Genomic DNA, 14,858 nt, shown 5'->3' on the forward strand with positions numbered 1-14,858 from the left:
TTTGAGGTGTTTGTATGTGGATATTATTCTATCGACACAGACGAGGTATTTCACTCGTTTTCAGAACGTAACGCCACGCTTAAACCACGAGCTAACGGCTGTCGTTTCATATTAAGAGTGGTAGCAGTCTTCCAATCTAACTCTTTCCAAAATATGATACGTCTTTAAAACATACGTCTTTGGATCGGTGCAGCCAAAACAATCCTTTGGAGCTTCTCTCAGCGTGCCTGTAGCCACCTGGTTCTGTCTGTGTGCTGTTCTGTCTCTCTCTGGGTTTCCCTTGTCTATTTCTTTCTTATCGATGTCTGACTTTTACTTCTTTCTTGTTGTCTCTCCCTCGTCTCCCTTTCTCTGGGCAGATGCGAGTGGTGAAAGCATTCCGTAGTTCGCTGTACGAGGGCCGGGAGAAACCGGAATCCCACAACTCCATCCACAACTTCATGGCCCACCCAGAGTTCCTCATCAACGACCTCATCCACAACATCCCGCTGATCGACGACACTGACGTGGACGACGAATCAGAGCTCAGCCGATACCAGCACCTGCACCCGGCCCTCCGCAAGCCGCCACCCCCTCCCGCCCAGCCCCCAGCCCGCGTACACCCCACCCGCCCCTACCGCCAGTACAGCCTCCCTGTGACTCCGTGCAACAGAAACAACAACAACAACAACAACAACAACAACAACAACAACAGCAGCAGCAGCAGTTCAACAGTCACCTACGGCAACCAAAAAAGCCCCACTGCAGCTACCCCCGGCAACCGGAACCCCCATCATCCTCAACAGCACCACCATATCCAACATGGCAGGGACAGGCCGGGGAAACCCTCCGCCCCTCACCTGGCCCATCTCTACTGTGTGGAGACCTCCTTATAACGGAACTGAGCGTGAGTCGGGGGGGAGAGAAGGGGAAGGGAGGGCTGAGGACTCACACATGACATTTTCATCCCTTCCCTCGCAGGAAGTTAGGACGAGGGAGGGCCGGAGGGAGGGAGTGGACAATGGTTGGAGACTTCTGCTCACAAGTCCCTGAGAATATTGCGACTTCCCCTCCTTTTGCCCTCGACCGGCCGCTCTGTCCCCCTCTCTGAAGAAACCGCCCCATCCTGCCTAACTGCAGACACAGAGTCCTGAGTGACAGTGGGTTGGGGAGGGAGGGGGACAGAACCCGAACAGGGGCCACGTCAGGGCCATCTCTCCACCGACCTACCTGCCATGGCACCGGAGTCACATCCCTGTCACTTCTCCGGCTGCAGACGGATACACTGAACAACTGAAACATTGACTTTAATTAAATGCAATATGTCAACAGATTTTACATAACTGTATTAGGTTAGCTGAAAGCAATACTATTTAGTTTACATAAAATATTAGGGTCAACTTAATATGATTGCTTTCATCTAACCTAATAAATGATACATGTAATTGAAGTCAAGGTTTAAGTTGTGTCAATGCTACTTCAGTCCAAATGGTTTCTTTCTTTCATCTCTCTCTCTTTCAGTGTGTGTATGTGTTGTCTTGTCTCTTCTGGAAAAAACAACAACAACAATAGGAATTGCAAACAGATGCTGTTCATTTAAACCTAATAGCCAATAGTATGGCTGCAACAAACTACTTTAGAAGTGGGGGGGGTACATATATATACAGATTGTGTTATCATTTGAATGTGTGGGAAGCGACAGCACAGACCTCGTCATCTTCACACTCTCCCATCCTTTGGAGGCCAGTGTTATCTGTCACTCTGTCCCCTGCTATGAGGATACAGCGTGAAGGATCTCACAGTGTCGTCATGGACACACTCACTTCCTCTACCTGCCATGTTGTGAACTGATGAGTCATATTTATGAAGTCCTCTTCATTTCTGTCCCATCATGCTGGCTCAAGCCGTTACGTCGTTTCCTTCACTCCCTTCATCCAATCTTCGAGTCCTTCGTTGGTGGGTTTGTGTGTCAGTAGTTTTTTTTTTGAAGCATTAACCCTTTAAATGCCATCAAACACAATGCACAGGCGATGGCCCTTTAAGACTAACATGCACTCACTTCAAAGCTGCTCACGTGCCATCGGGTTGTCTCCATCGTGTGCCCTCCGTGAGTCTGGAGGACGAGGACATTGTTTCATTTGATCAGTAGGATGTTGCGTCCAGTCATTTTTACCAAGAACTAGAAGAATCACTGGTTGGCGTTGAATAGGGACCCATCTTATTTCAGTTGTAGCTTTAGGCCCATGGACCCACTCTATCAGGTTTGACCAATGAGAGCTCATGTGTCATGTCCATGTGTCAAATACTGTGCTTTCTGCTTAATCATGATATTCAATTAGTTGATTGAGATACATTTCCACAAAATATTGGAGTATTGCTTTAAAACTAGGGATCAATATTTTGTCTATCCCAATATGCTGGTACCAATAAACACCCATTTTATCCCCTATTGCAGAACCTTTAAATAAAGGTATTTATGTGCTATCATGAAGGCCCACTGGCATGTGCATTAATTAATACAGTGCTCAGGTACTGGCCAAAATCACCACACAAATGTACCTGATATTACAAACATGCCATGTATTTTTTTCATGAAATAGATTAGCCCGTCATATCGGAGGAAATTCCCATTTATTATGTAAGCCTTTATCTGCCGTTACAATGACCGTCCCAGAGAGCTATTATGCTAAAGCTTTCCAATGTAAAACAGCAACCCATGCTGCATGAGCACCCAACGGAACAAAAAACACCAGAACAAATGTGGACAGCGCGCCAGTGACCGCGCGCATGGCGCTTGGGACATCCCACTCCACCGTCACCTCGCCGACATTCCATGGAGCATACATTCCAAACATCACATTCCAGCGTGGGTGAGAGCACCCTCCCGTCTCCCATGATGCACTCGGTGTGGGTGGGTGAACCGCTGACTCCATGTTGCTTCGGAGCGGGACCGCAGATCTGGACCCTTCCTCCCCCTGTTGACTTTCCTGAGTTCTCACCTGCTCCTCCCCCCCGAGGAGAAAGGCGCTGGCAGACATTATGCAACAGCCCGTCCGCGTGGACCCTCCTGCCCAGCTGGGGTCAGAAACACTGCGTCACACGTGCACACAGAGAACAGTGTGTCTTGCTGGTCTGTGAGGAGGCTCTGTGGGAACACCCGTATACCTGTACAGAACCCTGTCTTCTTGAATGCTCATCATCATCACCACCACCTTGCCCTGGCGGAGGGGGCCGGGGGGACATTGTATTGGTCTGTCTGGTTTGAAGCATGCATTTGATATCATTAATGTCACTCTTTATGTGTTGGTAAATCATTTAGGCAACTGTGTGCTATGTCTCTCTCTCTCTCTCACACATCCTGTTCATGCCCAACATATTCTATTCCAGCAACTCTTGGCACAGCTCGATCAATGCTTTTCTGCAGTACACCTCACACACTCTCTCACACACCTCACACACAGCGAACAGTGGTGTACATTTGACTGTCCAGTCCCTGCCATCTCTGTCCATCCGTCCAACCACGTGACATCATGATGTTGTGAGACAGTGTCACAGAAGGCAAAACAAAATGTGAAAAAGAATATATTATATTTATCAAAATTATAAATTGTACAACTGTACCACTACTGTACAGATCGCCCAAATGTGCATCTTTGATTTACAGGTACTATGTTCCTGTTACACTTTTTGTTTTCTTTAATCCTATTGCTTTCTGTAACGAGAGGAACAACTCAATGAAAGCGCTTGTATATTATTATTATCTCCTCCACCAGTGCTCCCACTGATGGAGGAAGACGGTTGCATATTCTCCTGAGCATATTCTGAGGGCTGTGTTTTCTGTCCACTGAATAGCCCCTGAAGTGTGCAGAGGTGTGGAGAAGCTTCTAGTCTCTTAAGACCAGACACCATTCTGTAAATAGAGAACAAGGGATACAGATGTACCTCGTTGTGGTCTAAAGGACTGGACCAAGTGGAGACCCGGGGGGGGGGGGGGGGGAGAACTGGAGGGCGATGCCGAGCTAGAGACTGCAGGAGTGCAATGCGTCAGTGCGTTGTTTAGGCTGCTCTCTTAGATCTGCCACAAGTATTTACTGCCATGTTACGAAGGGAAGAACTTAACGTTTTACATTATTCATTATACATACTGTTGTACATATTGCGTGTGGAATGGTCCCCCTTCTGGCACAACGCAGTGCTGTTCTGCAGACAGAAAGTGCAGCCTCACCTGTGCTAAAACGAAAAAAGACCAAAAAAAGTAAAACAACCATAAAGACTATTGAATATATTAAAGAGTTACCTGCCTGTTATTTAAGCGAATAAATATCTATATATGAGAAAGAACACACCTGTATACTGTAGACTAAATCTGTATGGAAATCTAAGAGAATTTAATGGGAATTAAGTCCAACACCTTTTGTCTGTATGAAAGATACATCAAAGTATTCTACAATAATAACTTTGACAAAGTCTGTTTGGTCCTGTGTTTTTTGTTCACAATGATTCAAATCAATACTCATTTTCCACCTCTAAGTCAAACCTGCATGGCCTTTATTATTCTCACAGGTTCCTGAAATATTCATGAAGTCTTTTTGAAATGGTACTCAGAGAAAATGAGTTTGATCATTTATCTTAGAGTAAAAAAAGACTGTCCCTTATTTACACCTGCAGGGGGGAAGGGGCACGACTAAAGCACTTTCTCTTAAAGCATACATGAGGAAACACAGGGGGAGTTAGCAAAGGCTGCATTCCATTTAGCTGAGCATCGCTGCCTTGTACACATGGGGCACGTTGGCCACTAGAAGTAAAAGAGAAAAGAACACCTCACAACGCTTGCAGTATAACCCCAGTCTGATGTATCCAGTATAACCATTTAAAACCCGTCAGACTTGCATGCCATGAAGTGTGAGGCTGTTTATGCTTATGCACATTTGATCATTGAAGTGAAGAGATGTTAATGGCATTTTCTTCCGTTTTTTAAGTCTTGACACAGATGTTGGGATTTACACTTAAGAAGTGACATACACAGATTATCCATTTGCTTGCAAAAAGCCTTACAGCTACAGTGAGCTTTCAGGTTACAAACAATGTTAAACATTTCCTTTACAGCGTATAAAGGAGAAGTCTTGTTACTTATATGTGGGACATTGTTCTTATTTGAAAACCTAAATCGCCTTTAATATTTTGAGTTCCTCCGATTGAGACCTGAGCTGTTACAACTCAGGCGCCTGTAGATCTCGTCCTGTGGGGTATGTGGACATCTGCTCATGTCTTCGAGTTCGAGTCAATATGGACTTGTCTAAGTTCAGATCACTTTTAAAAGTTCATTTTCTTTGTTCAATGGACCAGTGTTGCAACTGGATAAACATGAAATGATTTTCCAGTCCTGAATCTTGAGATGACTCGCTGGACCTCTGCAGGCACCGACTGTCATCGGTTAACAAAAGCACTTATATGGTTAATGAAGAACGGAAGTAGGACTCAATGGTAGATTTGCAAATGTCAGGCTATCTGAGGCCTGCTGTAGATTTACGCTACAAATGTGTCAGGCAAATATGCATGTCATGTTTGCCCATTCATAAAACCTTCTGCATCAGAGAATCACCACTTATTAATCACATGAAGCCTCTATAAAGGCATCGTCGCGATATCCTAATCATTATAGGGATGATCAAAGATGGGTGCCTCGCACTGATTTTCATTGACCCCGAGGTTGTGCTGAAATGTGCATTAAACAATATCCCATGGTGAAATTCACAAGCTATCAGAATACCTTTATTCGTCCCGCAGAGGGGACATTTGCAAATCTACCTAGCAGTAAATACCTTCACGAGCTGCAACATTACATTCGACACATTAATGCATCAATAATAATCCAATATTGGAATATATATTATTCAGAAATACATTCTAGAAGTAGTCTTATGGTGAGTCTGGCCTCTGAAAGACTCCACATCTCGTCTTTACTTTCACTAAGGTAAATAGCACCATGGTATAACCTGTTTCACCACACTAGGTCCACCTGGGAATATAATACCACAGTCTGAGATGTTTCTGTCCAAATATCTTCTCAGCAGTTTACTGTCACTCATATGATACACTTCTCATTCTCATTATCTTTAAAGTTCTCTGGTGATCAATGGAAAAACATGACTGCTGAAACTCTTATTTACAGAAGTGTTTTTCGGCCCATGTTGCACTTCAAGACACCTTATGTCATGATTAGGAAATGAAGCCGTTTTAATGTTTTACCTAGCGACATGTTCATTGTGAATTTAAATGCTGTTTATTAATGCTGAATTCATTTGTAGAAAAAATCATCTTCAGAAGGCTACTATATAACTGTCTACCTCTATTTTGTTACACTTTGCTTATTTCAGTTAATCTTAAAGAGATAGTTCTGTTTTTGTGAGGTTGTACTATATTTTGAGTCAAAAGACAGTCAGTTTTTTATATTATATATATATGAAATAGTTGTTAATATACAGGCCCTTAGGGTGAGGAAATTGAGCCACAACTAAAGCTCTCTTCAAAGTTACTGAACATCAAACAGAACGTGATGGTCTACTGCTGCCTCGATCTGTAAATCAGTTATTGTTTGACTGGTTAACCAAACTGATCCATTGATACACCAACGTCAAACAAAGACACACTTACTGAATGAGGCAGCAGTATTAACAAAAAAGTTTGCTGGCTTTGAAAAGAGCATAGATAAAAAGTGTAGTGTCTGGTAATAAGAACTGTCTGACAGCAAAGTAGGGTGGTGAAAAAATAAATAAATATAGCAGACACTTAAACTTATGTAGATTTTTTTAGGATGACAAATAGATTTCGCTTCTGCCCCTAGCAGTACATTGCTGAACTTCCTGCTGCTACAAAGTGGGGGTGAGCTGACCACCATCTTCTGTTGGTATACACTGACCTTTGATAAATGCCTCACACAAACCCTTTCCAAAACATGCTAACTGTTTAATTCTGCAACAACAAATAAAATCCACATCATTAGAATGATAATTTCCATTGGACACAGGAGACAATTTAAGAACTTCAAATATTATTAAATAAGGAACAGCTAACCTGGCATCTAGTCTAACATCTGCCAATCAGCATCGCAAATCACTAATTGGCTAGTCGCAATTAACATATTATTTTAATCAAGAAATGTCATTTATTCAATTATTTCTGCCAGGTCGCAGTTCATTGTCTCCGTCCTAAATGAATAGCAATATCATGGTGACGTGCCTCCAGTAGGCTATGTCTCAGCACCTCACACATTGTTGGTTTTACACCTCAGTGTCTGTATTGATTTACCAAACAAGGTAACTGTGTTAGTGAGCTTTACACAGGGCATTTGTAGATCAATTCCATTTGGTGTTCATGCTAACTCAGCTAACTGGCCTGGCCGTAGGCTAGCTTTACTCAGCTAACTGGCCGTCGCTTTACTCAGCTAACTGGCTGTAGCTATACTCAGCTAACTGGCCGTAGCTTTACTCAGCTAACTGGCCGTAGCTTTACTCAGCTAACTGGCCGTAGCTTTACTCCGCTAACTGGCCGTAGCTTTACTCCGCTAACTGGCCGTAGCTTTACTCCGCTAACTGGCCGTAGCTTTACTCCGCTAACTGGCCGTAGCTATACTCAGCTAACTGGCCGTAGCTATACTCAGCTAACTGGCCGTAGCTTTACTCAGCTCACTGGCCGTAGCTTTACTCAGCTCACTGGCCGTAGCTTTACTCAGCTCACTGGCCGTAGCTTTACTCAGCTCACTGGCCGTAGCTATACTCAACTAACTGGCTGTAGCTTTACTCAGCTAACTGGCCGTAGCTTTACTTAGCTAACTAGCTATAGCTTTACTCAGTTAACTAGTTGTGAAGATTTCCCCATCCATCAATAAGAATGTGAAAACATTTATTTCCTAAAAATGCTGAACTTTTCCTTTAATCCTGACTTTCACATAATAACTACACAGGAATGAAGGAACTTGGAAGGCTTCAGCACAGTACAACCTCAACTATATTACCATGGACCCACTCTTTAAAAAAGAAGAAGAAAAAATACCACAATCTCCACTATAGTAGTTACATATTGACTGACTGAGACAGTTTTGTTGTTTACCAAGATTTCGTGTTGGTAAGGTCTAAGCAGACTAACCATGTAAAAACTCTTTAATTTCAATAGATCTTTTTCACAGCACAATTTGGATTTGTCAGTGGAAAAAGCACAAGTGCATTCAATACCAATAACAATGGCTGAACTCCACCAAGGGAAGCTCAAAGCTGGATCACTGGAGCTTACTACTGTATGTCATCAATATGAAACATTTCTAGGGCCTCCCCTAAGAGTCAAATGTAGACAGCTGATCGATGTTTGAAACTGGGCATTAGGCAACTTTATATTTGATATGCTAGCAGCGTTAGCACTTGCATAACAAATAAATAAATAAATAATGTGAACAGTTGTTTCCACATTTGATGAGACACCCAAGCCTTTTAAAGCAGAGTGGTTACCTAGGAAGCTACGACTACGTAAATGACTTCAGAATCTTCACAGAAACTCAGGCCAATGGTTTTGCTGATGGCCAGATATTAAAGGAAAATATGATCTTTGTATTGAAATGCTAAATCCAACTGAAAATATATACCCTGATGCAGGTATAGCCCTGTTCATTGTGCTTTTCCTACTATGACATCTAGAAATGCTTGTTTTAAACAAAAATAACTGGGATTTTTGTACGACTGGTTGTGTTATTTGGTCTTTAACAGATCAGAATTATTTAACCCCCCCCCCCCCCCATACTGCAGGCTTTGCATTTCCATCATTTGTTTTGACAACCTTTACCAGACTTGACCCAAATGTTCAGGACAAGTTAGACCATTATCGGCAGAGCTTGCTGTTTAAAAAGAGAAAAAGAGATGCATTAATATCAACAGTTCAGAACAAGACACAGTAAATATTTGTAACTCATAAACATAATGAAAATATGATTTATTTGTCCAACATCAAGGCCATTTGCCTCAAACAATAGGTATTCAAAGTTATATACACATTTACATTTGTTACACAAAAAACTGCCATTGCAACACTTAATCAGATAACTTTGGAAGTATTTAAACAATACATTCCAATATGTCAATAAACAGGACATGATAATGAGACCATTAAGCCTCTACTAGCAACTCTGAGTAATGGAGCAGTTGTAGGACAGCCTACAAAAATGCTGCATGAAGTACAGATGTTGTGAAGGATTGATCACGTATACCATTTGTTACCGATACTACCTTTAAAAAAAAAAATACCAGGCCACGTTGGCAGCAGCGATTCCAGCCTCGTCACCTTCCACCAGCAGAATCCACTTTAGCATAAAGAAAAATAGGTGGCGCTAAATGAAAGCATTCTTTTGTACAATGGCGCTGATTCACAAAGAGATCAATTCTTATCAACAAGGATAACAGTCTTATCTTTGTCAGCATGTTTCAACTTGACAGCTGATTCAAGATCACTCTTTGTGGAGCTTCACCTTCATCTTAACATTTACATTAAGAATTCTTTAATTCAACTCTTACTTAGATATTAACTGAAATCAAATCATTTTCAATATCAAACGGTTAACATAAGAGTATAAAAAGTACTAAAATCTACTAGCTAGGAACAAGAAGTACAAACAGAGGTAGTGAGGTCTCTGCCTCGAGCCTGTGAAAAAAACATTTCTTGTCTGATCCTTACCATGGAGCCAAGCAGGTAAAGGTGTTCAGAAAGCCACTCATCCCGCATGGAGGATCAACCAATACCTAGAAGAAACTGTCAACAAGGTTTAGCAGTAACGTGTTTTAAATCCATCATTACACAGAAACACATGCACATTCAGCAGTTCTTAGGTAATCTTAACTTATTCAACAGTGTTCATCCACCCTCAAGGGGTTCAGTACAGAGCACGTTCAGTCTCAAAATCTGAAAACAGAGGTAAGTACTTGACCCTACATTTTGAGTGTTGCGCTTGCACTCTCGGCACACTTGGTGCAGAACTCCACAGAGACGTGGTTCTTGTCCACGTGCAGACACACACCGCCAGATGTCTCTTTCTCCTCCACTTTCACCCGCTTCCTCGGTAAAGCGTAGTCGTGGTCGTTCGAGTCAGGCCCCTGGAAAAGCGAGGAAGATAATTTCATCCCATTCACACCGCTCAGTCTGGACAAGAGCTGGGCTAACATGCTCTCATTGGCCAGCACAGCTCTTAGGTACCTGGTCTCGTCTTCCAATTCTTCCACCCTCTTGGTCAGCTGAGAATTCTCCTGTTTGAGCACGTTGTTTTCTGTCGACAGGACGCCGACTTTCTTCTCCAAGCTGTTGACATACTCTTTCTTCCTGAGACGATTCAATCTGGCAGCGATGGCGTTTTTGTTGATCATGCGACTCGACTGGTTTTGCCTGTTCTTAGTCTTCAAGTCAGATGATGATCTCTCTGGAGACGAAGACGTTGAAGCTTCAACTTCAGAATCCTGGTCTTTGGCACTGCACATATCAAGATCTGCCAACTCAATATCAAAGAGAGAGGAGACGGCATCTCTTTCAAGTGTCCATTTTAAGTCTTCAATTCCAAATAGGTCGTTTAGCTCTATTCCTGTGGTGTCAATATCTTCAGCTGGGAACCCTTCAGATGGACTTGGGAGATCTTCGACAGTTTCCATCACATCTCCCACTTGGACCTCCAGAGACTGACCCTCCGTGCTGTTCATGGTGCGTCCTCTTCTTCTGGTGATCATTGTGGTTTGTCAGTGAGACGGCAAGGAGTCTGTCAAGAAGATGTCTAGCGGTTCCTCACCTGCGGGGGATAAATTAAATGTACTGTTAGGGTGAAAACTTTCAGCAATTAAACGATTAGTTTATCAAGGCAATGTATCATGTCGATATCAATTTAATAACTGGAGCAAAGTTGAGTGAATATTTGATAACAATTTCAAACATATATCAAATACTTAGCACAAAGCTATATATTTTCACTGTGGTCTTTGGACACATCTCATTGCATCGTGTGGTTTAAGTAATAACTGTGATCCACTTTGAGGATTATTTAGTCGATAATCTTTAAAAGAAGGATCTGCTGAATTGATTAACATGCACGCTTAGTGTTGAGTTGGAATGCATTAAACGTCAGACACAATACTACATTTAACTGGGCTACTAAATGCATACATTCAGACGGTGCAGTCATGCAGTTTCTTGGAGGCACAGACAATAGCTGAGGGTGTGTTGGCTGAACGTATTACAAACGTAAGGTTAGCTGATATGTTGCTCAAGCTAGGCCCAGAGGCGTAAGCTAGTACTATACGTAGTTTAACAATGTATGCTCTGCAATGCACCCTGTCACACATACACCTCACTATACTATACACAATCGACCTCAATATACAATCGACAAGAAATGCATATGAGAATGGCAGCATTAATCTTAATAAAAGTAGCTTTCTCTCAAGGCCTTGAGTGTCCTGGGAGCCTCCTAGCTTTAGTACCCGGCTAACGTTGGTCTAACTTAAGTCCACCTGCCGTATGCTAATGAACAACAACACGGAATCTAACTTAATTAAAGCATCATGCTGTATTTTATTCAGGTGGTTAACATCTACCTCAGTCATTATACTAGCGACTGCCGGCTCGTTAAGTGTTAAAGCGAACTAAAGCCATAAGGTGTTAACTAAGAGAAGCAGCTAACGTTAGCTAATGAGTGACGCAGCATCTTAAAAAGGCCACTTCCCCAGCCGACTACTCACCGTCCTGTTTGAGAAATAAATGCAACAATAAATGATTGCAGCAGAGTCATTCGATGAAACGGAGCTGGTTATAGAAGGCTGGCTCCACCGCTCACAGCTCGGAAGTGAAGCGGACAATGGCGCGCTCCAACAAGGACCGATGTCACTACCCGATCTGCATTGCGCATGTGCGAGATGGTCTGCCATATTGTTGGCCGTGTCTCAATTCAGGGGTTGCATCCTTCGAAGCGTGCATTCGTGAACCGCCTACGCCTACGCCTAAAAACAATAATTTTCTTTCAATCTTGTGCCAAAAATTAGAGGAATGGAAATTACTTTATATGACTGATAAGATTATAATCGGAGGGGATTTTAATGTAGTTCCTGATGAGTGGTTAGATCGTCTTCCTTTAAGGGGACATTGTCATAATTGTAATGATTCTATTATGCACTTGGCCTCTAAACTTAATTTAACTGATGTTTGGAGAATAAATAATCCCTCAAAGTCACAATATACCTGGTTTAACTCTTCTAACAATGGTCAGTGTTCTCGGCTCGATTATTGGTTAATCTCTACTAGTTTAACTAATAATGTCTCAAAGTGTGACATTTCAGCATCACCTCTGACTGATCACTGTGTCATCTCTTTGTCCTTTTTACAATGCAACTTCAGTCCCAATCTTAAACCTATATGGAAATTCAATAATAGTCTTTTGGAGAATGCAGATTTTTTGTAAAAAGATCAAACAACTGATAAAAGAAACTCTGGCTTTGGATATGTCATCTCTCAGTAAATGGGAATGGTTTAAATTTAGTGTGAGACAGATTGCGATACATTCCAGTAAATACTCCTCTAGATTAAAGAAACAAAAACAACAAGAGATGACAAGTTAAATTAATAATGTATGCCTTAAAGCTGAGTTATCATTGGATGAGCAAATTAAACTGAACAATTTACAAACTCAATTAGACAATATGTATTTGGAAAAAGCTAAGGGAGCTTTTATTCGTTCGAGAGCCCGATGGATTGAGCAAGGAGAGAAAAACACTTCTTATTTCTTCAATCTTGAAAAGCAAAGACAAGTGAAAAAGAAAATCCAAAAACTGAGTGTTAATGATGTCACTATTGAAAATCAAGACCAGATAAACGAAGAAATTAGACTTTTTTATAGCAATTTATATAACTCAAAGTTTTCTAAAGAAAATTGTGATAACTCTTTTAGTAAAATTACAGAATTCAAAAAGACAATAGATGATCCTTTTAAACAGTATATGGACGATCGACTAAAAATTGAAGAATTAGATAGTGCATTACTGCAAAGTCTGGTGGCAAATCACCAGGGCTGGAAGGTATAACCATAGAGTTCTACAAATATTTTTGGTCAGATGTGCGAAAAATGCTTTATAAGGCTTTCACAGATTGCATTTCAGCAGGAAACCTTTCGCCAACCATGAAACATGGCCTTATTACCTTAATTCCAAAACCAAATCAAAATAATCTTTTGTTGGATAATTGGAGACCATTACCCTACTATGTAATGATTACAAACTGTTAGCACATGTTTATGCTAACAGGTTAAACTCAGGTCTGAATCAACTAGTAGATGAATGTCAATCAGCCTTTATTAAGGGCAGAAGTATTCATAACCATACCAGACTGATATTGGATATGCTCGATTACCAGGAGTTTATTGATACTGAAGGTCTCGTTTTATTTCTGGATTTTTACAAGGCTTTTGATACTGTTGAACATTCCTTTTTAATGGAAACTCTAACATTTCTGGGTTTTGGTGAACATTTCTGCAACATAATTAGGATGCTCTATTCGGACATAGATAGTTCTGTATCTTTGAACCCTGGAATGAGCCCTAGGTTTAAGGTTTTACGTGGTATTCGACAGGGTTGCCCTATTTCCCCAAAATTATTTATTCTGACCACCCAAGTTTTAACAACGCTTATTATAAAGAATCACAAAATATTAGGCATTACCCTCTTTGACAAAGAATTTAAAATTAGTCAATTCGCGGATGACACATCCATTTTCCTAAAGAATAAATCCATGGTAAAGGAAACTCTTAACACAATTTCAATTTTTTCAAAAGCATCAGGGTTATCTCTTAATCTTTCAAAATGTGAATTACTCCCTATCCATTCATGTGATGATTCCGTTATTGACTCTATTAGAGTGGTACCTGAAGTGAAATATTTAGGAATAACATTGTCTAAAAATTATATCAGGAGAGAAGATCTTAATATTTGTAACCGTATCACAGATATGAAGAAATCTCTCAGTCGTTGGTTAACTAGAGATCTTACTATTTTTGGCAGAGTTCTTCTTACTAAAGCAGACGGTATATCTAAACTTATTTATCCATGCCACTCATGTTTTGTCTCTTCGGCCAATATTAAAAAAACCAACTCAATTATTTTCCAATTCTTGTGGAGAAATAAAACTCACTACATTAAAAAGTCACAGCTTGTTAAAGAATATGATAAAGGCGGAATTAAAGCTTTAGACTTTGAATCGATGATTGGAACAATTAAAATAAAATGGTTGAAAACTTTTTTGTCCCAGCCAGAATCCATGTGGTTCCATATTCCAAAGGCCATATTAAAACGTCTAGGAGGGTTTGATTTTCTTTTAAAATGTGATTTTGAGGTTAATAAGATTCCGACCAAATTGTCAAATTTTTATAAGCAGATACTTCATTATTGGAAAATGATATTTACCCACAATTTTTCTCCTCATGGATCTACTTTATGGAACAATAGAGTGATTATTATAAACAGAAAATCCTTGTTTAGGAGTGATTGGTATGAGAGGGGTATTTTGTTTGTTAGTGATTTACTAGATTGCAATGGTAAACTGCTAGATGTTTTGGCTTTTTCAACGAAATACAATATAACGTGTACTGCTAAAGATTATAAAAAAATCTGTAAAGCAATTCCTCTACCACTTATTGAAATGATTCATAATACTTTACTGTACTCAAATGTTGTATCAGTTTTACCTAGTTTGGAATTTATTGGCGATACTCTTAAGAATAACAAATCTATTAATTCTTCTTTGAAATCCCACTTTTTTCACAATTTGAACAGAGGCTTATTTCCACAAGGGACCGATTTAGACACTTTATCTGT

The 14,858-nt window shown here is 40.7% G+C and overlaps 2 protein-coding genes across 3 annotated transcripts in view; one reads left to right on the top strand and one right to left on the bottom strand.

The window, feature by feature from the left end:
- The window catches only part of atp2b3b (ATPase plasma membrane Ca2+ transporting 3b), a 61,558-nt gene extending 57,122 nt beyond the window's left edge, over window positions 1–4,436 (top strand). The window contains exon 24 of the mRNA XM_034086228.1: window positions 360–4,436. Within this exon, the coding sequence (XP_033942119.1) occupies window positions 360–875 (516 nt within the window). The 3' untranslated portion in view covers window positions 876–4,436. The remainder of the gene's footprint in view (window positions 1–359) is intronic.
- Window positions 4,437–8,941: 4,505 nt separating this feature from the next.
- Window positions 8,942–11,910, bottom strand: crebzf (CREB/ATF bZIP transcription factor). 2 transcript variants are annotated; one of them, XM_034087752.2, is made up of 4 exons: window positions 11,739–11,910; window positions 9,952–10,792; window positions 9,697–9,771; window positions 8,942–9,325 (listed from the first exon to the last, which is right to left on the bottom strand). In XM_034087752.2, the coding sequence occupies exons 2-3, from the start codon at window positions 10,731–10,733 to the stop codon at window positions 9,762–9,764; spliced, it is 792 nt and encodes a 263-aa protein (XP_033943643.1). In that variant the 5' UTR covers window positions 10,734–10,792; window positions 11,739–11,910; the 3' UTR covers window positions 8,942–9,325; window positions 9,697–9,761. The 2 variants fall into 2 exon arrangements, with proteins under 2 accessions (XP_033943643.1, XP_033943645.1); XM_034087754.2 differs by having other exon boundaries at window positions 9,697–10,792; window positions 11,739–11,908.
- Between the last annotated feature and the right edge of the window lie 2,948 nt (window positions 11,911–14,858).

Source organism: Pseudochaenichthys georgianus, chromosome 7 (assembly GCF_902827115.2).
Source record: "Pseudochaenichthys georgianus chromosome 7, fPseGeo1.2, whole genome shotgun sequence".
Taxonomy (NCBI): Eukaryota; Metazoa; Chordata; class Actinopteri; order Perciformes; family Channichthyidae; genus Pseudochaenichthys; species Pseudochaenichthys georgianus.